The 22,759-nt window shown below is 40.2% G+C and overlaps 1 protein-coding gene across 1 annotated transcript in view; it reads left to right on the plus strand.

Annotated features, from left to right (window-relative positions):
• nxph4 (neurexophilin 4) overlaps positions 1-22,759 on the plus strand; it is a 57,582-nt gene extending 34,823 nt beyond the window's left edge. Inside the window, exon 2 of the mRNA XM_086040687.1 lies at positions 19,788-22,759. Within this exon, the coding sequence (XP_085896813.1) occupies positions 19,788-20,612 (825 nt within the window). The 3' untranslated portion in view covers positions 20,613-22,759. The remainder of the gene's footprint in view (positions 1-19,787) is intronic.

Consider the following 22,759-nt stretch of genomic DNA (forward strand, 5'->3'; position numbering starts at 1 on the left):
CCCACTAGTTGAAATATGGCATTCGTATTAAGATTGCATTTGTGGAATATAAATTAAGCAGCAAAATGCACCCGCTTTTAGCCACCTCCGGGGGCGGCCATTTTGTTACTTCTCTCGACTGAAGATGACATCTAAGTTACTCAGGGCTCAAATAACGACCAATCACGGCTCACCTGTTTTCTGAAGCTAAGCCATCTTTTAGTTTTAAAGAAAAGCGCTATACAAATAAGATGTTGTATTATTATTATTAATATTATTATTATTATTACTATTATTGTTATTATTATTATTGCTTTATTTAGAATGACCCTTGGAGGACTATGTATAAACCAAAATGTTCCCTGACAGCAAAAAGGTTCCAGAAAGTGTTAGGAAGCAGTGAGTATATAAATCCAGCATGCATCCGCACTCATCTGGCAGCTCGTCCTGAGCTACAGAATGAGAGCAAAGCCTCTGGTCAGCACTCTGCTCATCCAGATGGTGCATTTGAAGGGTCCCAGTTAGGGGTCCTGACGCTGTGCCCTTGAAGCTGGGTGATTTATACATCAGCAAAGGCGTGTGAAAGGCAGCGCGAGGACACACAACTTAGCCGTAGCCTACATTGTGTGTACACACAATTCCATTTATTACCTGCCTTTGTTCTGGCCTTTCACTGTGAAGGTTTTTTTTCCACTGAAATTTGGCAAGAGCTTTGCGGTAGATTTGTAGATTTATTGACTGTTCGGAAGTTTTCGTCACTTTTGATTGAAAATGAGGTATCGGTACAATTCGGAAAATGCACATTGTCATAATAAGCATGAAATAAAAGTCATTAAAGAGAACAAAGTGTGGAGTTGACATGAACTGCTAGTGCTAACTGCGAGTGGCTGTACACATTGTATGAGTTGACTAACATTAGCTTTTATAATTTCTTCTTTTTAATTTCTTCTTTTTAATTTCTATCCGGTTAACTTTGATTGGCTTTCTGCTATTATGCATTGTCTCTCATTATAAAAATGTCATACAATTCTGAAACTGAACTGACCTTTTAAAGTGACAATGTGTAGAATGTTTCAAAGTTCATTGATTTTGAAACCCCACTATTAACCCTTTCATGCACAGTGGTCACTACAGTGGACAGCTATTCAAAAGTTGCTTTCGCCTATATTAATGAATCCAAATTTTTAAAGATATTTTAACCCTTTAATGCATTAATTATGATTTGATGTAATTATTTAAAATATTTTTTAGATTACTAAATATAGGCGAAAGCAACGTTTAAATAGCTGTCCACTGTAGTGACCACTGTGCATGAAAGGGTTAATTTCTGTAATATGCAAAAAAATATGTTCTATCACGTCAATGTAATTGTTTTTATATAATCATAGGTGAAGTAATCTCTAATTATATTACATAGGGCGCGCCTCCTCTGCAGGAGGCTACCATGTCTCATCGCCAACGTAGCTAAGTATGTGTAATAAATGCAGTGCGCTTACTTTGTCACTTGAGGGAATAAAGCGTTTGTGATACATTTTGCTTGTACCCCAGCCGAAGAAATTGATGGTAGGTTGCGATGTGTGGTCTCTCCGAGGCACCGTAGTGCACGCGCTTCAAAATGCACGCACTTTGAGCTTAGGTTGTTGCATTCTATTAGTTCACAATTAGATGGCACTCCGTATGCCTCAAAAGTTGTTTAACACATGCGTACACTGGTGTTGAGAAATGGGATTTGACTGCTAAATTTAGTTGCTACCACTAATTTATAGCTGGTTAGCTGCTGACTGGCAAGCTGCAATTATGCATTGCCACACTTGAATTAAAAATATTGACAATTCCGAAACTGAACAAATCATTTTAGAAAAACCATGCCTCAAGTGTCGTTACCAACTGACAGACAAGCTGATATACGTAACATTCCTTGTTATTGAAAATGTTGTAGAATTCGTAATCTTAAAAATTGTCCCAAATGTTTCTGAAGTGAAGTCGACTTACTAACATTAGTGATTGACTAGCTGCTGTACAGATCGCCGCTTATTATTGAAAATGGATACAATTCTGAAAAATGAACAAAAATTGTGGGAAAAAATCTCAAAAGAGACTATGAAGCCCAAAAAGGGAAAAGGACTCTTATCTCTAGCTGCCATCAGATTCCCAGCTCGTTAACTGCCAACCGGCTAGATGAAATTGTGCATTGCCCCTTGTTATGAAAATATCATAAAAATGGAAAAATTGACCAAAACATTTTAGGAAAAAACATATCTTTGACGTTTTTGAAGATACAATGATCGAAAATTGGATAACTTTAGCTGCTACTAATAACCGCTGACTTAGTCAACAGCCATCAAGTGGCCTACTGGCTGTCAGCAATATGCATTATCTCTTGTTATTTAAAGTTGAGTAGAGTGTGATTAGATTACATTATATTGATGGTTAACTTGAAGATTGCAAAACTTTGGCCAAGAAATATATTTTATTTACTATAGATCAGCAGCAAAATGTAATTGTAATTGTAGGCCTCTACAAAGTTTTGTTGAAATCATTTTTTTTTTTTGTATTCTTGCAAATAAACAAGCAGCAGTGAAAAGCTCCTTGGCGGGGGTAATTGTAATAGAGGGGCATGGTTGCTTTGCCCTCAAAGACATGGGTTATTCTTTGCTTTTTGTGTGGTTATGGAATGAAAAGCAAAATGTCACTGTGCTCTCCTTTGCCATTATCTTTTAATGGAGTTGTATACCCTCCCTTTACTCCTCCTCAATTAATGGCAAACAATCAGCTCCCAGTGAGGACGGGCTGACCCAAGATGACTATCTGGGTAGCTGCTTCTTTAGCCAGCAAACTTGCTGAGACATAATCAAGAGGGCCCTCTGTTGGCTACATTTTAAAGGACACATATTGTGCATTTTTTTTCCCCTCACAATTTAAAACCATTCCCATAGGTATTTTAATAATTTGTCTGTGATTTACTTGTGTCAAATTACCACAAGGATCATGGATTACAGTAGTACTACTTATTCAACTGACTTCACAATAAGCAGCAGTTTGGCAGATAGTAAACAACTCTACAAAAAGGAGAGAGTTTTCAAGCAGCATATTGCCGCTCCCATTTGAAGTTTATTGTCAAACAAAGAAAAAAATGAATGTCATTACATAATTTTGCTTTGAAGTCAGCTAGCTTAATGCTAAAACATAACATATACATGTTATGTTAATAAATGTCATATACAGGCTAACAAATAGCACCTGTGTTTCAGTGTTAAAACCCAATGAATATTTGAACACAAACAATGGAGCAAAACATATGGACGGGTAACATAACAATACTCACAGAGATATATTCTTCATCCTCTGCCATGAATAAATAATATTACTGGTGTACTGAGGAGCTGAGACTATCTCCATGTACAGTATATGCACATTTTACAAGCAAAATAATATGGCAAAAACGGTTTATTTTCTTTGCAGTCCATTGAATTACGTAATTACTGTACGTTTTTATAAAGTACAATATCATAGAGTGCTATTTTCCTTTGTTTGAAAGCATGACACACTTTTTTTAAGGGAGGCTGAAACAGATTAATAGCATTTCCATTAAACCGAGTTAAGACCGTGCTGATGGAACACATTCAACTTGTATTTAAAGGCTTGTCTGTATATTGTATGCTAGCTGTTGCTTCATATCTGCAAACTTATATTTTTGCTGAGAACATTCATGTGATACAACATGACATTCTTATCTGCCACATTGCAATGCCATGCACCTGCTGTCCAAATTTTTAATGAGTGAAAAACTAGAGCCTGATACCAAACCCAAGCAAGTCTGCCTCGGTGGTTTTGCCGCCTGGGTGACCACCACCGCTCTAGGTGACGTCTCTGCGAGGCCTCTTGCTTTCTCCTCTTCCTCCTTCTTCTTCATCTCAGTTTGTCATTATGCAGATTTGTTTGGCCCCCTCCACCGCCGCACTCCCTTGTGCTTCGTTTCATTTGTCTCAAATGTTTATTAGTGCAATTGTGATTAGTGCAATTGTGCAGTCCTGCACCTGAGCTCGTATCGTGCAATACCCAATATTCCCCACTACTGTAATACCGTGCAATACTCAACATTCCCCACTACTGTTAGTCTAGTTTTATTTTTATCCAATGCTGTTCCTTACATTTCACTACAGCACTGCAGCACTGTCACTTAGAGTATTTTTTCCTCTGTACTATGTACAGGCCGAAATGAGTGTTCCTCATATTTTTTATGTAGATGTAGGTTGGTGTGTATACACATGTGTATATACACATGTTACTGCGTATATCTACATAGGTTTGATTCTAAATGTTTGCCGTCAATGTTATACATTAATGGCCACATTATGCCGCCGCCCCTGTGTGACCTATATCTTTGCTACTGTAACAACGAAAATTTCCCCACTGTGGGATCAATAAAGGCATTCTTATCTTATCTTATCTTATCTTATCTTTGTGTGCTGGACGCGTCGGAGCATCAATCACTGTCGCTCAGTGTGTCACTCATGCCGCCACACGTTCCTTGTTTAGTCTAACTTCAATGCGTTCCAAGATAAACATCTACGAGGGAGGGAGGTGATGAGGGCAAGTGGGGTTTTTTTTTGTGTGGTTGCAATCTGACTCAAATATATGTTTACAAATGAGAAATTCAGGAGCAAAATGTCACACACACACACACACACACGCACGGTGACCGACTCCTGCAACAGTTATTTAGATGAATGATTAAAGTTAAGGCACGGCCGGTGGGAGTCCCACCACTCTTGTTTAAGGAGGAATGGGAGAGCTGTCATCTTTTGATGCATTGCCTGCCACGCCGAATGCAAACGAGGTGCCCTCACTCGACAAACGCCACCCCGCTCCCAGATAGGCTGCCCCACCCCAAAATAAAAAAAGAGTTTCCTGGGGTTATCGATCAAGGTCAGTGGAGAAGTTCACTACAGGATATGAAAGTGTGATGTCATCAGGGAGCTGCGCTATATGGACTAAAGCAGGATTTTTGGGTCCCGGGACCCCTTCTGGGGAGATATTAGATATAACCAAACATAACACCAATTGAACATACCTACCATGTTGATCCATATGGCAAAACATAAATTACAAGATTATACGAATATATGTATCTAGCTTTAGTTATTATTACATTAATTTTGTTATACAAAATAACTTCATGTATCACAGCATGGTTGAGATATTCCTTTATTTATATAAATAAAGCAAATTACGGATTCACTGTGTTTTGAGGATCAAAACAAAAAACAATTTATCGCGATCAACCGTCTTTGTTGTTTCCGATTGGAAAGTTTTGAGTTCACAATTTGTACAATCCAAGTGGGATAAATCTGACTTCCCACTGTTGCGAAATGCAGTATTAGACCTTTGAAAAAAGAGTTTGGCAAGACTATGTAACCACAGCTGCAAGGTTTGATCGATGCATTTGTTTAATAAATCAAACATGATTACAAAAAAAATGAATTCCCCAGAAATATTTTGTTTTTGGATATGCAAGGATTCCACCCGATGTGACGTTTGTATGGGAAACTATGACCAAGTCACAACTCAGGTTACTGTGTCCTCACTTCTTCTTAATTAGTAGAAGTGGTTAGTGCTTCCTTTTGTACCCTCCAAATGCACGGTCGCCAAGACTTTTAACGTATTAGTGAGGAAAAACGGAGCCACTTCTGTTTAAAGGCTCTGTATTCTGTGAGTAGGAGTGGTGAGAAACATTATTTTCTTGGCAAATGTGGATTGTACAAGAGGGGGATACAAGATTGAATCAATAAATCAAATAACATGGTTCATTTTATTCTATTTGGCTGTGTAACTTCTGAAATGGGGTTTCTAAAGGGTTGTTTGTGGCAAACTGCACACCTTTTTGCTAGTTCTCTGAAAAAAAAAGTTTCGCTTATGAGACTGAAACTCCGAAATGATGACCCATTCTAACATCTTGTTCTTATTTATGATTGCTTTTCCATTGTGTGATGATTTGTCATCCTGCCGTGTTCACACTTAGTTGTCACAGAGTGCTCACTTGATGGTGGAAACTTCTTGAAGTGTAAATATTAATGACTGTAACCAAGCGAAATGCCTGACAGGGAAAAGAATGGATTTAAATAACGTGTTAGTGATTGCGGCCATCCATGCAATATGTGTGAAGGCTTTACTTTAATAAAGTCTCTGAAAACATTTTTGTACTGACTTGAAATGTAAATTGTTCTGTGACTGTGTTGTTGTTGTTTGGGAAAAAAAAAGTTGGAAAAAACCCTTAGGAATGGATCAGGTCTGGGTTACAACATGCTGCAAGCATCAAAGCTTTATTAAGGAGCCATCTTATATATTTTTTTTTTTTTTTTTTTTAAATCCAATTGAAAACAATTCTCGAACCACAGACACATGGCACCACTGTCAATAATAAAAAAGGAAGAAATAGACGAAAATTAAAGGAGAGTTTGGATATTTAAGAGGTTTTTGGCATGATCACTCCATTCATTGTCTGTACTCTTGTATTTGGCTACAGAGACTCGCCACGCTTCGCTTTTTAGCCGCAGGTACAAATTAATTAATAAATAGAATTGTCACACAAAAAACAAAAAAGCACCATGCTTTTTTTGTGATACTTATTGTTGCAATAAACAAAAATCAAATAAGCATGTCCGAAACAAATCCTTCAATGCTCACTGACAGAGGTCTAAAAAAAAAAAACAACAACATGAAATTACCGACCCGTGTTATTTACTCCGTGCACCTGAATGCATCGCGGTGCGCGGTAGAGGATTTCTGCATGTCCCTTCAGGCTGTACCCACAATATTTTGCAATACTGTCAGCATATTACACTTAAGCCAGCGCACAATGCCTTCATAAATCCTTTTTGGCGGCAGACGATACTTTGCAGTTTTCTTTCTTACCCATCACTTCTTTAAGAAATTATTTCACAGCCGAGCGGGTATTCTCGAAACAACGTTATAGATATTACTTCTCGAGAAAGCTCTGATTATTCCTTTTTGGGTGAAGTGATTGCGCTGTGAGCCTTATTGCGCTCATAATCTCGTCGTGCATGGTGTATATATATTGTCTTTTTACATGTTCCTCCACATATTGTCTCATGGACCTCTTTGCTTTCTCCACTCTGTTCCTCTATTCATTTTTTTTCTTATTTTTCGTCTCCTCGGCTTGCTGTTATCTGTCTGGGCTCCATTTCTGTGCTCCCTGATACTCCCTGGCTCACTAGCTTTCATTTTCATGATAATCCAGTGACACCAGCGGACTGCAAAATCGCTTTGACTGCCTTTTCTGTTTTTCCCTCAATCCATCCATCCTCCCTTATTGCTTTATCTTGCCTTTTTTTTCAACTCGCCTGCTTTTCATGGTGCGTCATGTAATAAAATTACATTTTCAGTTTGATTTTTGGGGGGTTAAGAAAAGAGTTTGTATGTGACAAATGTTGTCAAAACAGAATGGAGGCATGGGCTGTAAAGTGATGGCATCCGTGATGGAGGTTGGTCCATCTTTTGGGAGGAAAGAAAAAGCACATCCAAAATAATCCTTTGATAACCACTGAGTTCTCACATGATGGTGGTCCATCTTTAAGAACTGTGGTTCTTAAACTTTTTACATCAAGTACCACCTCAAAAAATGCTTAGCGGTACCACCGGAATGTCCAACATTAAAATACAGTAACGTAGTAGGCCTCTGTGTTCCCTGGTTTTATTCCTAAAAGGTATATTTCATGATTATTGTAAGCCATTGCCATTATGCACATTTTGAACATTAACACTGAGCTTCAATATAAGAACAGAAAAAACTGTATTAAAATTATTCAATTGAAACGTCCATCTATCTCCTCTATCATATCGTCATTAGTATTGGGCATACATTTTAAATATAAATGTTTAATTAAATGTTTCAAAGCAAACAGTTAAATAAGATTCAATGCACATCTATTGTACTGTGTTTTGTAAAACCAAACAAAAAACATGTCCAAAATGAATCACTCTCTCGAATTTATTTTTTCTCCTTAAAATTCTCACTGAGCTGCAGTCTCATGTGACATCATCCATGATGGCAACCCATCTTTTGGAATGTCTCAAGAAAAGAAAAGGCACTTACAAAATCAATCCTTTGAGACGTGTTGAGCTGAGGTTGGCAGTGACGTCATCTGTGATGGTGTTCCATCTTTTTGAAAAAATGCTGAAAAACAGGCAAAGCAAAAGCACTGATTACGAATCCCTGTGTTTAATCATTTTTTTCTCCTTTGATGTCACTAAGATGATATTTCGCAATGTATCATCCATGACAGTGACCTATCTTTTTGAATATGTGTTACCAAAAAAGAAAACCAAAGAAAACGCACGGTGCATCAAAGGATTCATTCTGGATGTGCACTCAAAATGAATCACTTGATGCTCGCTGAATTGAGGTCTCATGTGACATCATAAGTTTCACTTTTTTGGGTGTAGGAAAAAAAAATTCTGTATATTTTTTTCCAAATGTGACAAATGTCAAAACAGAGTGAAGCCATGGGCTGTAAAATTGAACATGTCTGAGCCACTGAACCACACTATAAGCCCATGTCCAATTTACCTTTCCACTTCCATATTTTTGCGTCTCATATTTTTGTTATATAACGCGAAAGAGACAACCGTATTGGGACAACCTGTTCACGGAGCCTCAGGTTGGAGTACAATCCATTGCGGGATGTTTTGTAATCAACTTTAAATGGAAAACTAGGTAGTCCAAGGCAGCACTCTGGTCTTGTGGTTAGCGTGTCCGTCTCACAGTTTGGAGGTTTGGGTTTCAATTTGAATGTATGAAGATTTTTTTTTTCAGGTTTGTTTTCATCATGTTTCCTTTTTGGTATCATGGGTGGGTTCACCCAAAAAAGCTAATGGAAAAAAAATTGCTCAATGAGCTGAAGTCCCATGAGATTTGCTGAGGTCTTAGCTTTAAACAATTTAATCAGTATAAAGTAATTACAATGTATTGTTGCCTATTAAATTGCCAAGTATATAAGATGCGCAGAGCTGGGCATTTTACAAAAAATTTGCTTCCGTTTATCGTTTCCACGTCATTACGTCTCCAGCTGGAGTACCCTGCCGCCGTCCGTTTAGCCACAATTTTATCTGGCCAGACCAAATAGTAATCACCTATATACCAGTCCGACTATCACTTTAAACGGGATTCCATCAGCATTTCTGATTATGAACTTCGACAAATTAAAAAAAAAATACAATTACCCCAAATAATAACTATATAATAAATAAAACAATAACTAACAAAAAATTCGACAAACTCACAATTTCGCCGGGCCAAGTGCATCAGTGCGCGTAACTGTCAAATGTAGGCCTGGCCAACCCGCGACTCCTGAAACGCATGCAGCTCTGTACCTGGTTTTATTTGACTCCTAAAGTGACACTTGAATGAGCTTAACATTGGCACTTACCGTGTATAATAGGTTTGCATGTAAAAATGACCGCCCAAAAGACTCTGTAGTGATTTAAGGGCTTTTTTTGTGATTAGATTTACGACAAATTGGCCCACCCCCTTTTGAAGCTTGGCTTGTTATTTTTTCGTCTACTTCACGGGAGGGAGACAAGCGTGGTAATGTTGCTCGCTTTGTCAGTTCTGTTGTCTGAAAGGTGGCCCGACCGCCACCAAAATGCAAATGCACATGACTACTCTTGTCCACTTCAACCTGTGAAAGTATAAAAGTGTTCTGCGCAATAGTTTGGATTTATTGACATAAAACGCGATCTCATCATGATCACCTCCACAAAATCAAAAATACCAAGAAAAAAAATATATGAATATGAAACAGTTTTTTCTTGAAGGTAATTTTGGTTTATATGTTAGACATCACTAGAGCAATTTCAAAGGCTTCAAAGCTTCAACAGCACTTCAATTCATTCCACGTGAACATCAACCAGGAATTTCTAAAGTGGCCTGAACTACACAAGCACAAGTTGCTTACTTTGAAGGGTCAGGCAGAACAGAAGAGACAGATGTTCCCAAAATTTATGAAGCACAGCATTGCTAAAAAGCTATGCAATGTAGGTGAGTTGGTCAAAACATACAAAAAAAAAAAAAGGATCTTGGGAGTGATGGAATGAGGGCAGTTTATTAGTGCCCAGGTGGCTCTATGATGTGGCTCTTTGCAGTAACACAGTAAAACTTATGACTTTAGCCTCTGACTGGTTGCCAACTCCTGGTCAAATGTAACTGTTTATATCCACAGTTAAGTATTCAGGTTCTCAAATTTGCGCATTTTCAGCAGTTATTGTCAAACATGTATAATGTATTAAGAAGCACATCTCTAAATTTGCTTTACAGGGTCATCAGTAATTTACTGTGTTTGCAGTATTTTCCATATTTTACAGTACTTCACTTTTTCAACATTTTATGTTACAGCCTTATTCCAAAAATGAATGGAGCATGAATGTAGTAGAAAGTAGAATTAGTATTTAAACAGTCCTCCTTATCATGTTCACATTGTGACGTCACGAGGCCGTCGTCAGAATCGCACCATTGCAATGCTATAAGCAGCATGTGAACTTGAGTGGCCACTGAGCTCAGTGTCACACTGCTGTGTGAAAAGCAGCTAGACATGTGCATCCAAATCATTCAAGGAGTTCAACTGTACAGGTTATTGTGCACTTTAGGTTCATCCTGAAAAAAGCTGAATACCCCCGACATTTTGTCAGTAGTGTTTGTGAGAACATTGCAATGGAGGCAATTTAATTTCCCTCACGGGATGAATAAAGAATCTATCTAAAAGTATCTACCTAGCTCTCTAAAATCATCTTCATGAATTCATCAAAAGTAATGCCCATCCCTACAGGGGGTCTCGAAGGCGGATCATGGGGCATCTCAGTTGAGCGGGGGGTAAAATGAGAACTTATGTTGCGAGTGGAACTCTTCATTTTGACTCTTCCCTGTGACAGCGGATCGATGCGGCCCGAAGCGCCAATGGAAATGAATTGATTGTCGCAGATAAAAGTCCAATTAAACAAAAGAACAAGCGTGGCAAAGTGCTCACAGACAGGCAGCTCTCATCTTGTCTTCCGTCCTCCAGGGGTTGGGGAAGGTTTGGAAGTTACTGATGAGCGTGGGCGTAAAAGCGCATCAGATACCTGCATGGCGCAGACATTGATCCCGGACTTCCTTAATGATGAAAAGAAATCTTAATTGTGGCCATATATCAGCTTTCAGCAGTCAATTCTGCAGCTCGTCTGACCTTTTCCCATTTAATAATAGTGTGAAGCTCTGCGCCCTCCGCCCACCCGCATGAATGCGTGCACTTCTCATCCCATTTCCTGTCATGTCTGCTTGCTATTTCTGAGTCGTAGCCTTCCTTGCAGAAGAACAATTGTCGTGTCCTTTTTGGGAAGTGTGGAGAAAGTTTTTCGTTGAATTCTGCATACAGTGGTATCTCAACTGACTGACCTGACTTTTTGGAGAAACCAGCCGTTGCCCAGTATTTTCTTCTTGAGTTTCAAGCAAAAATTGGAGTTATTAAAGCTACCGTAAAGGGAAATGGGAATTCCACAATAGGCAGCATATAGTGAACTAATCTTGAAAAAAAATAGAGCAGCTTCAAGCAGTCTACTGATATCCCCAGTTTATGTTTAAACATTAAGAGAATTACACAACGTGTGCTCAACCAAATCACATAATTGATGAAAGTCGGCTATCTTAATGCCAACACACAATGCAAAACCCCATAAAGGGACTAAAAAAATTAGCGTTGGAGTTACGGTAGTAACCCTTTAAGCAATGAATATTTCAACAGAAAGATTGCAGAAACACACACACTATTTGGTGTGAAAATTGGACTCCAAAATTTGTGATCAACAACCAACATCACATTTACATCATCCACCTGTGAAGATCTGCTTGCAGATACTTTGCATGCTTGGATCAGCTGCTGGACTCCAGCAAATCAGTTTCACCTGCTTTCATATCAAGGACAATCTGTGCGCTTCTCGTGCATGGCATTTCAAGGGAATTAGAGGACAAGTTTCAATTGGCTGCAAAACAACTCAGCTGTGTTCACGCCCACAACGGCACACACCGTCCATTTCTTACTACGGCAAGCTTGGTGTAGCCCGCCCCTGCAAACAGGTAGACCGCACTTCAAGCCAGACGCTGGTTTTGGTCTTCGGACGGAGCCACACTGAGCTTTAAACTGACCCTTCACTTTGTTTCGCCTGTCTGACTTTGATCCCTATCGAAATCCTTACCTTTCATTTTTCCATGTTCTCGCCCGATAGCTTATAGGCTTCGCCGTCAATGCTTTTTGCTCAGATGAACCCCCAAATGAAGTTAAAGATGATTAATGCTCCCCCATTCCAAGGAAATGTACACGAGCTCCTCCGCTCATCGCACTTGTGCACTAATAACATTTTCCCCACCATCTCCCTCTGTCTCACAAGCTCTGTAATTTGATTGTGCGCTCTATGATTGTTCTGTTATTGAGTTGTCACGATCATGCATATGTATAGGTCGTCCACGATGCGTATTCCATCTTCAGCTACAATATCCCGAAGCATTCTGGAAAACATGAGGCTCATTCATAACTGCTGGGAAGCCCGACGATGTGTTGACATGTCCGAAGTTGCATCGGTGGCGGTTGCCCAACAGCCACAAGCGCGTCATTCCATGGACCTTGTTCTTTTCAACGAGGTCCGTACATGATCGTCCGTCATCTGCCAATGTAATCTGACAACGGAAACAGATATGAACACAACTCAGGAGAGAAATACGTATTCCCGTCCGACCTGACAGCGGGCAGTCGTAGACAAACGAGCGTTCATGCTCACCTCATATTTACGTGTCTGGGCAGTTTCAAGTCTTTGATTAATCCAACGGTTTTTTTCCGGGTACTCCAGCTTCCTCCTGGCCGAACAAAACTAAAGGGAACCATCATAAAAAAATGTAATTGATTGTGCAACGCACATTAACTGATGCCCTGTAACAGAAAAACTGACACCCTGTATCCAATTTTGAGGCTCCACAGAAATTTTACTGTCCTGTTTTTTTCGTTTTTTTTTAATTGAACCATAAAACATGACGTGATTGTCAAGGATGAAGCGGATGGCCACAAATAAGAGGAAATGGGAAAGAATAAGGTGAAAGTGTTGCTGGCCGTTGCCTATGATCGGTCGCCCTATTTACTCACTATACCCATGCAATTTGGCAACAGATACTCTCCACGGTTTGCTTTTTAGACACAAATACATATTGTAATTTTTTTTTTTTTGTAAATCACAAATATGCTGTATTCATACAAATTGGCGGAACCACTGCCACAGTTAAAGGAGGTCACATTTAAACAATACAGTAATAATACAACTGTATGGTTTAGTGTGTTGTTCCATAACTCAGTGTGTTTAAATCTGCATGCAACGATTTTCCATCAGCTCCAAAAGTTTCTTCCCATTTGTTGTCACTAACTAAACATAGGGTTAGTCAGCCCAGTGTGCCCTTATATTGCCAACATCCGCTTTTGCCCCCCCTACCCCCCGAAAAAAGTCCATAGTGTATAGATTTTGTGTCAAGAGAAATGGCTGGTATTTTTCTTAGAAATCCTCACTGTTTAAATTGATTTTCTGTCAAGAACGAGCATTTTTTTGGACCGGTACTTTCGCTGGTAAGCTCCATTTGTTTATTGCCTCCTGTTGGCATTTTAAGTCACTGAAGGCGTCTTGTCATTATAATTTTGTGTATGAAATTGCTGACTGCTTTCTTTTTGCCTTTGTAATGTCCTATCACTTAAGCCTCAAGTGCAGTCAGGTTTTCATGGGTTCAACCCTATCACATTCCTGGTGATGATGGTCGAGAATTGTGATGATGGTGCGAGTGTGCCAGGCGCATTACTACGTAGATTTTACAGGAATCTATACTTGAGTCTTTCTTTTATACAGCTTGCTGCCCCCACCTGGACCTGTGGGGACAAATTGGAAATCCGATTAGTTGAACAAACAGTCCCTTTGCTAACATAGTTTACGTTACATTGGCCAGCACAACAGATTAAGGCTTTTCTCACTCACAGGAAGAGGAGTCACCTGCAAGTTCATCAGCGGGATCAGCAGCAACATCAGGGTGCGTAATATCTTCTGAAACTGTCGGGTCTTCGTCTTCAACGAGGACCTCAGCATGAGCGTCCACGACATCCTCAAAATCCGGAGGGGTCTTTGTCTTCTTTGTGCCTGGACTTCTCTTGACTGGCATGATGATCAGTGTGGACAACAGGTGCTGGTATCTTACCAGCGGCGAATGTTCACACACGAATAACGGGCCCCAATTTATTGAAACCATGATCACGTGGTCTCTAGTACTGGCGAATAAAAAAGAATGTTGACGACACGCCTTACGAAGGTTAATGAGGGTGTTACCACTGTTAGCGAAACAATGGATTCGCAAGGACATTTCGAACATATTCGACATTTTCTTGTCCTCGCAACTAGAAAAATGGTTTGCAATAAGGAAAACTTCTATATATGTGAAGACGTATGCGATGTTTTAAGAGGCCTAACAAAACCCAATATTCGCTACCCTCGCAAGCCTTCGCTGCTCAGTGAGATACGGCCTTTAGATTGACACATATAGGTTAAAATATAATTGGAGAAACAACAACAAAAATCCAAGCTATACATACATAACTGGAAGCAGACATGTTATGAAATGAGAAGAGAATAGTCTGTTGGGAATAAATTAATAAAATGTCATAGACAAATACATTGGTATGTTTTTTTATTGATTTTGTAGTACAAGACTAAAAATGACAAGGACAGTAGTGCTACTAGGCTAGCGATATTCAAATTTGGGCTGTAAATGTAGGTAGTGCTTCTGATAGTGTTTAGGCCAGCAGGGAATACTTTGCTGGCCCTAACCAACCAGTCGTACTTTTACTTAAAGTGGAAATCAACCCAAACATATTTTTTTCAAGAATATGTTCCCAGCAGGCCCATTAGTTGAAACACAGCATTCTGATTATTATTGCATTTGCGTAATATGAGTTAAGCAGCAAAATTCAACCCCTTCTAGCCAATCACGACTCAGCTTCAGAAAACAGGTCGGCTGTGATTGGTCGTTACCTGAGCCCTGAGCAGTTGTGATGTCATTTTCAGTCGACAGAAGTGACAAAATGGACGTCCCCAGAGATGGCTAAAAACGGGTGGATTTTGCTGCTTAACTCATATACCATATTAATCATATTGCCTTGTTTCAACTAGTGGCCTTGCGTAGAACATATTCTTGAAAACATATGTTTGGGTTGACTTCCTATAGTATAGAGTAAGAGTACTTTTACCACCTCTGGCCGTGCGGAATCATCAGGCCTGCACAGCTAGAATGTTCGCCTGACAGATGGCAACGCATGGTGTTAATTCCAGAGCTGGGCACTTGACCCTTTTTTGCCGGTCCGGCCGTGAGCCGCCACCCTTGACCTGGGTACCCTTCGGGCCTGGACCCCACTTCCGGCCATGCTTAGTCCAGCCCTTTTTAAAATTTTGTCAGCCCCACCCCCGCCCCAAAAATGGGCATCGGAGGGCCAGACCGGTCCGGCCCTGGGACGGAGTGCCCAGCTCTGGTTAATTCACAGCGCTGCTGACGGCGCGTTCACAATAAGCCCCCATTATGTTTGCGCTGATTTACGTACTTTATTCTTACCTTCACAAACATCCCAAAAATGACATACGGGCCTCCTGTCATGACATGAAAGGCAGTAGCAGGGCATGTCGAAAATCTTCAGTGGGTCATGATACCTGTCAGAGTCATTCATCAACACCTACCAATTATTTTGTGGTAATTCACTCTTTCAGTGGTCAATAAGCATTCACTTATTCCACTGTCACTTATTCTACCATCAATCAATCCACGCAGAAATCGCCTCATGTTAATGAATGGCCAGCAAAAATAGATACATTAATTGAATGACTGAATGCATTAGCCGGTCGCAGTGATGCACTGTTGCCTCTGATAATAGCAGAGTAGAGTTGTTATTAGATTCAGTGATGGATGAGCTATACCGTGGACCTGTCACTTCAGTCTCGAGTGAAGAAGGCAGTACACGCGTGGGGATGGGATAATGGATGAATTTTAAAACATTGGGTTTTTTTTTGTTGCAAATAAATTGAAAATTAGTCCTACTAGATCGTCTGGGAAAGCACGGCTTCACGCATTGACAGTTATAGCCACTTATTTGTGGTTAGGTAAATAAATAAATTCACCTATTCATTTTTGTCTGTGGAACCCTGCTATTCACTGAAAGACTCACCTTTGTGCTCTTCTCAAGATGCCACCAAAAGACATGACTAAATAGGAAAAAATCTTTTGGTGGTTTTTGACTAATTACAAGGCTCGGTCCCTATCAAATAGCAGGGTTTTGCTGTACACGCATCCTGACAATTACATCGAATTTAAGCACAATTTGAAGGGGAAGTCAACCCAAACAATTTTTTTTCAAGCATACGTTCTATGGAAGCCCACTAATTGAAACAAGGTAATCTGATAAATATTGTGTTTGTGGAATAAGAGTTAATCCACCCGTTTTTAGCCATCTCTGGGGGCGGCCATTTTGTCGACTGAAATTGATATCACAACTACTTAGGGCTCAGGTAATGACCAATCACAGCTGACCTGTTTTCTCAAGCTGAGATGTTATTGGTCGTTACCTGAGCCTTGAGTAGTTGTGATGTCATTTTCAGTCGACAGAAATGACAAAATGGCCGCCCCCTGAGATGGCTAAAAACGGGTGGATTTTGCTGCTTAATTCATATTGCACAAACGCAATATCAAATTGAATCAGAATCCCACTAATTCGTACAGAATTCAATCATTCCACTTCAAAATGAACCATCCTTGAATTGTACCGCTTGTATCGAGATATGCATCGAATCGTCTTTCATTGGAGTGATGCACATCCCTAGTGTGTGATGTGCTATCTTGGTATCTAGAGCAATTAGCCCCACGTTTGTCAATTTTTTTTCTCCTCATTATGTGTAGGGTCACTCACATTTTGAAATGTGTGCATTTTAACAACCTTCCCATCAAAGTCAGCAAAGGCTCGATTGTTGGAAATATAAAAGAGCATCTTGAGTGTGGGGTTTGTTAATTTAGTCACTGACCTTTTCAAGACCCACAGAATATTGTGTTCATTGAATATATATACACCGAATGAGCTACTAAACAAAAAATAGACTCTCTCCTTTCACCAGGAAAAAATGAAACTTGATCATGCCCATGGAGAACTAAAGTCAGTTTAACAAAATTGCAGCCATTTCTTCCAGTGGACTTAGAAATTTGGAAAATCTAAAATGGTACATCGCTGTCATCTACTGGTGTTTTTGCATCAGCAAAGTTGTTTTCATGCTTGAAATTTAGAGTGGATCAGCATCAGACATATATCCCCCAATCATGCCAGTTGAAAAACATTACTGACAAGTGTACTCGTCAGTGGCATTGAATGAGTGATTTTTCCTTTTTGATGGTTATATGTGTGGGGTGCTGTTTTTGGTGTTCTTGAAGACACCATGCACTATAAAAGCTGTCAGAACAAGTGCAGAATTTTTCCGTATCATGTGTGTGGTCTTGCAGATTTTAAAAACCAGTCAAGATGTTAAATACGTTGAATGGAGTATATTTGTACCCAGTTTTAGTGTGTGTACTTGTGAGTTTTCACATGCTTGCAATGCATTCGGATAGCTGCAAGAGTGTGATGTGACTGATGAGACATGAAAGAAAGTCGAAGGAGATGCGTCGTCAGTCAGACCTGAGAATAAGTTGCAAAGCCAGTGGATTAAAGGCAGGGAGCTGTCTAAACAAGCAAACAAACAAACGTGCATCTATTATCTTACAGGCGTGTCTTTTTTGCCTCTCCGGAGCAGCAACATTCAAAAGTGTGTTCACAAAAATAGATGTTTTCTTGAATTTGGAGAGATGATAGCACAGACATCTAACGAATCGGATGCCTCTAAGTGTTGCAGCATTTAGCATCACAGAATCATCTTGTGACTAAATATGTGGGCTATTTGGTTGAACTGGATTTTAATTATGGACACTGTGGGTCAGGAGACCAATTAAGAACTGGATTTAGGTTGAAGGTCCCAGCAGAGGCGAGTGTTTGGAAGTACTGCTCAACTACTGTACTGTCCTGTTTTTAAGCTTCACTGCAAGTCTTTTCAAATTCACACTCACAGTGCACTGCAACAAAAGTCAAAGCCACCAATAGAAGCGTTCATATTGTGCAGACCGACTGACGACTGAACTGCTCACACTGTGCAGGGGGTTTAAAATGGTACCAACATACAGTATGACATGTTGAACGATGAGCAATGAACTACTTGCACAGCAGCGTAAGAATACGTGTTATTGCGGCAAAAGAAGGCCCATTCAGTTAAAAGCCACGTTACCATTGTAATTGTAGTTTTTCATTTGACTGTTTTATAGTCATGACCTAGAATTGTCATTTCATGTAATTATGACTTCACTATGACTATGACGTAATTATGACTTCACTATGACTATGACATGTAATTATGACTTCACTAGTTGCTTCACTGTAGGTAAGTGATTGAATTTGTTACATTCTGTACAAATTCAGGTCCAGCAGTGGGAAGGTAAATTCGCCTTCAACTGAGGACCCCCTATATTTTTGGGTGATTCTCCACCAAAGTCCTGACAGTGTCAGTAATGCACATTTCAAACCCAATAGAAAACAAAGAAGTAGTCTAATTAAAAACAAAGCTAATAAACACAGCAAGACCGGTGTGAATTATGATTGAGCATTTGACTAAATTTCCCTGATGGACTTTGGGTAAAATTTGTGATCAATCATTTAAATGGGATGGGAGAATCTCATACTTCGGAACTCCTGCTTGCCAGTGTTGTATTGAGCTCAACAATCCTGCCCAAAAGTGTTGCGCCATGGTGGAGATGAGCGTGGAAGTAGCTCACCTTCCAATAGCTGATGTCAGGTTCCTTTCTCTGTAGACAGCAAACTAGGTGAGAGCAAATCATCTGAACCATCTGCTGTTTGCAGCCAAATTGTACACGCCATTAGCAATATTGCTTCAAGACACCCTTTATCCACAATTTAAGACAAAAGAATCGGCCACATTCCGTTTCTTCTGCTGATTTCTACCAAGATACGATAATTCAATGCAACAATAATGGCTGGATACCAACATTACAATAAATAAATTAAATGTAATTACCCAAACTTTTAATTATCATAAACTGCCCAATCAATATGTCCTTCCCATGCTTTGTTAAAATTGGTATGAGTGACCAAGTTGTGTGTCTACACTTAATGTAGCACAAATTCATGTTTAACAACTTCACATTAGGGCATCTTCGCCGATAGTGTAGTGATACATAAGGTCTGACGTTGTCCTGGGAATTTGCCATCTTCCGATGTTGAGGTGAAACAGATTCAAGTTTAACATACAAGACTCACTGTCCCTTTGTGTTTCGAGCAATTGCGTCGTGTTACTAAAACAAGCTGCATCACTTGTGTGAACAGACTTTGGACACAGCAATGTCCTGTTTCTGTTGTGCCTGAAAGGCAGAATAAATCCTGTACTATCAAACCTCTGATGTATTAGTGTACCAGGAATACAGTGTGTACTGCGCTGTGATTAACTTGTGAAATTGTGACCAATCCAGGGAGTAGTCTGCCTTTTGTCCAAAGTTAGCTGAGATACAGTAAACTGTCGCTTTCACGGTGACCCTGAACAGGTATAAAATGAACGGATGCACATTTGAGCATGTGAGACTAATGTGTTGTTTCTTACACCTCCAGGTCCAAGGGTTGGAGAAGAGAGTGGACTTCTCAGACCTGGGCCAAGTGGGCTCAGCAATGAAGACTCTCCCTTACGGTATGGGTGGAGGCCCAGGGGGCGGACAACCGGGAGGAGCGGTGAAGCCGCCATACCAAACCCGAATTTTCTCCACCTCCTTCGACCAGACGCCCATGAAAGCCAAGTCGCCCACCTACAGTTTCTTTAACCCGTACGAGGCAGCCCGTAACCAGTCGCTGCTGACAGACCAGACAGGCTACCGCTCCAAGCGCAAGCCCTCGCTGAAGACAGCCATGAAGACCAAGAAGATCTTCGGCTGGGGGGATTTCTATTTCAATGTCAATACCCTCAAATTCAGCTTGTTGGTGACGGGGAAGATTGTGGACCACATCAACGGGACGTTCACTGTTTACTTCCGCCACAATTCCTCCAGTCTCGGGAATGTGTCGGTCAGCATCGTGCCACCGACCAAAGTGGTGGAGTTTGAGGTCCCCCAGCAGCAGCAGCAGTCCCTGCAACCCCACACCCAACAGGAGGTACAGATCCACGAGTCCCAACAAACCACCATCGACCCCAAAGAGGTTAAGACATTCAACTGCCGGGTGGAGTACGAGAAAACCAACAGATCCAAGAAACCCAAGCCCTGCCTGTATGACCCGTCTCAGACCTGCTTCACAGAGCACACCCAGTCCCATGCCGCCTGGCTGTGTGCCAAGCCCTTCAAAGTCATCTGCATTTTCATCTCCTTCTTTAGCATCGACTACAAGCTGGTTCAGAAGGTGTGTCCGGACTACAATTTCCAAAGTGAGCACCCTTACTTTGGGTAAGCCAAACAGAGACAGCGGTGATGACGACAATGATGGGAATGATAGTCATATTGATTATGAGGATGGAGCAGGGGACAGTTTCTTGCCTCTACACTGCTGTGAATTGTGGATTTAACTCAAGTACAGTGGTACCTCAATTAGAAGTTCCCCAATTTATGAGCTGTTAATTTATTGTTTTTTGGGGGGTTTTGTCGTGTGTGTGTGTGTCAATCCCCTTTCAGGCATTTATTGAACAGGACAAATAATGAAACAAAAGAAAACACTTGAAGTGAGCATGGAGAAGACGCTCATACTGAACTAACCTCATGGTAAATGGGCAACCGGAGCTGGAGTCACACAACGCACGAATATGACAGTGACGGAGTGAGACTTTTGGCCTAATTATACATTATGATACTAATTCATTTCTTTAGTTTCTCTTTTACTATGTTTTTATGGTCATAATTTGCAATAAAGTTCTAGTTGTCTTGGGGCTAGAACAGATTTCAATTCATTTCACTGGGGGAAATTGATTTGATTTGATAAATGGGCTGAATAAAGACATAAGTCAAGGTACCACTGTATCATCAAAGTTATAAATGCCAAGGCCTAATTCACGATCTCCCTGAAACTTAGGTAACTTCTGGTTTTGCAATTGTTTCTGTAAATATTGATCTCACCCTCAGAGCCCTTTTCATTTTCAGATCATTGTTTCTCTGTGTTATTACTTTTTGAAAATCAGTACACCCTCCTGAGTACAAAGCGAACCTCCGAGGCAGCCATCACCATATATATGTACAGTATCTCACAAAAGTGAGTACACCACTCACATTTTTGGTCTTGTATTATATATTTTCATGGGATAACAATGAAGATATGACACTTAGGCTAGGTTCATACCGCAGGTCTTAATGCTCAATTCGGATTTTTGGAAAAAAATCAGATTTTTTTGTGTAGGCATTACATTATAAATGCGACCTCGTTTTTATCTGCTGTATGAACACATGCCCGCCAAAGTGGCCCACATGCTCAAAAGAAGAGACAGCGTCACTCCCGACGTTTTGTTTGCGGAAGTAAATATGGTCCAGCATGTCGGGGCATTTATACAGTGAAGCAATTATGTAGGAGGCAGAAATAAATATAGTATCGGAATCGGAATTGAGCCGTTCAGACTGTCATAAAAAATCTGATACAAAAATCTGATACAGGTCGAATATGGGCAAAAAATCCGATATGGGTTGCCTACGGTGTGAGTAACAATCTAAAGTAGTCAGTGTACATCTTGTATAACAGTGTATAAATTTACTGTCCCCTCAAAATAACTCGACGCACAGCTATCAATGTCTAAATGGCTCGCAACAAAAGTGAGTACACCTCCAAGTGAAAATGTCCAAATTGAGCCTTGTTAGCTATTTTCCCTCCCTGGTGTCTTTTAACTTGCGGAGCAGGTGTGTTAAATTGTGTGTTATTTCTCACACACTCTCTCATATTAATCATAGTTAAAGGGGGAATCAACCCAAACATATTTTTTTCAAGAGTATGTTGCCAGCAGGCCCACTAGTTGAAACACGGCATTCTGATTAATATTGTGTTTGTGGATTATGAGTGAAGGAGTAAAATCCACATCGTTTTAGCCATCTCAGGGTTTGGCCATTTTGTCACTTCTGTTGACTGAAAATGACATCACAAATGCTCAGGGCTCAGGTAACGACCATTCACAACTCAGCTTCAGAAAACAAGTCAGCCGTGACTGGTCGTTACCTGAGCCCTGAGCAGTAGTGATGTCATTTTCAGTCGACAGAAGTGACAAAGTGGCCGCCCTCGGAGATGGCTAAAAATGGGGGGATTAACTCTTATTCCACTATTTATCATAATGCCTTGTTTCAATTAGTGGGCTTGCATAGAACATATTCTTGAAAAAAATATGTTGACTTCCACTTTAAATCTGGCACCTCATATTTACAAATAATGTGAGGGGTGTACTCACTGATGTGAGATACTGTATGGTCACTGTAATGTTTTTTGATAGACTGACTGTTGATTATCCCCTGTGCCCTACATTTCTATCCTCCGGTTATAAGAGAGTTATATGTATGAGAAATGATATGCTGGGTATGCATAGAATATGCTGTATGAAAAAAATCACATTAAAAATATTTTAAACCGTC

This window comes from Filicampus tigris, chromosome 9 (assembly GCF_054856515.1).
Source record: "Filicampus tigris isolate MCC_2025a chromosome 9, RoL_Ftig_1.0, whole genome shotgun sequence".
Taxonomy (NCBI): Eukaryota; Metazoa; Chordata; class Actinopteri; order Syngnathiformes; family Syngnathidae; genus Filicampus; species Filicampus tigris.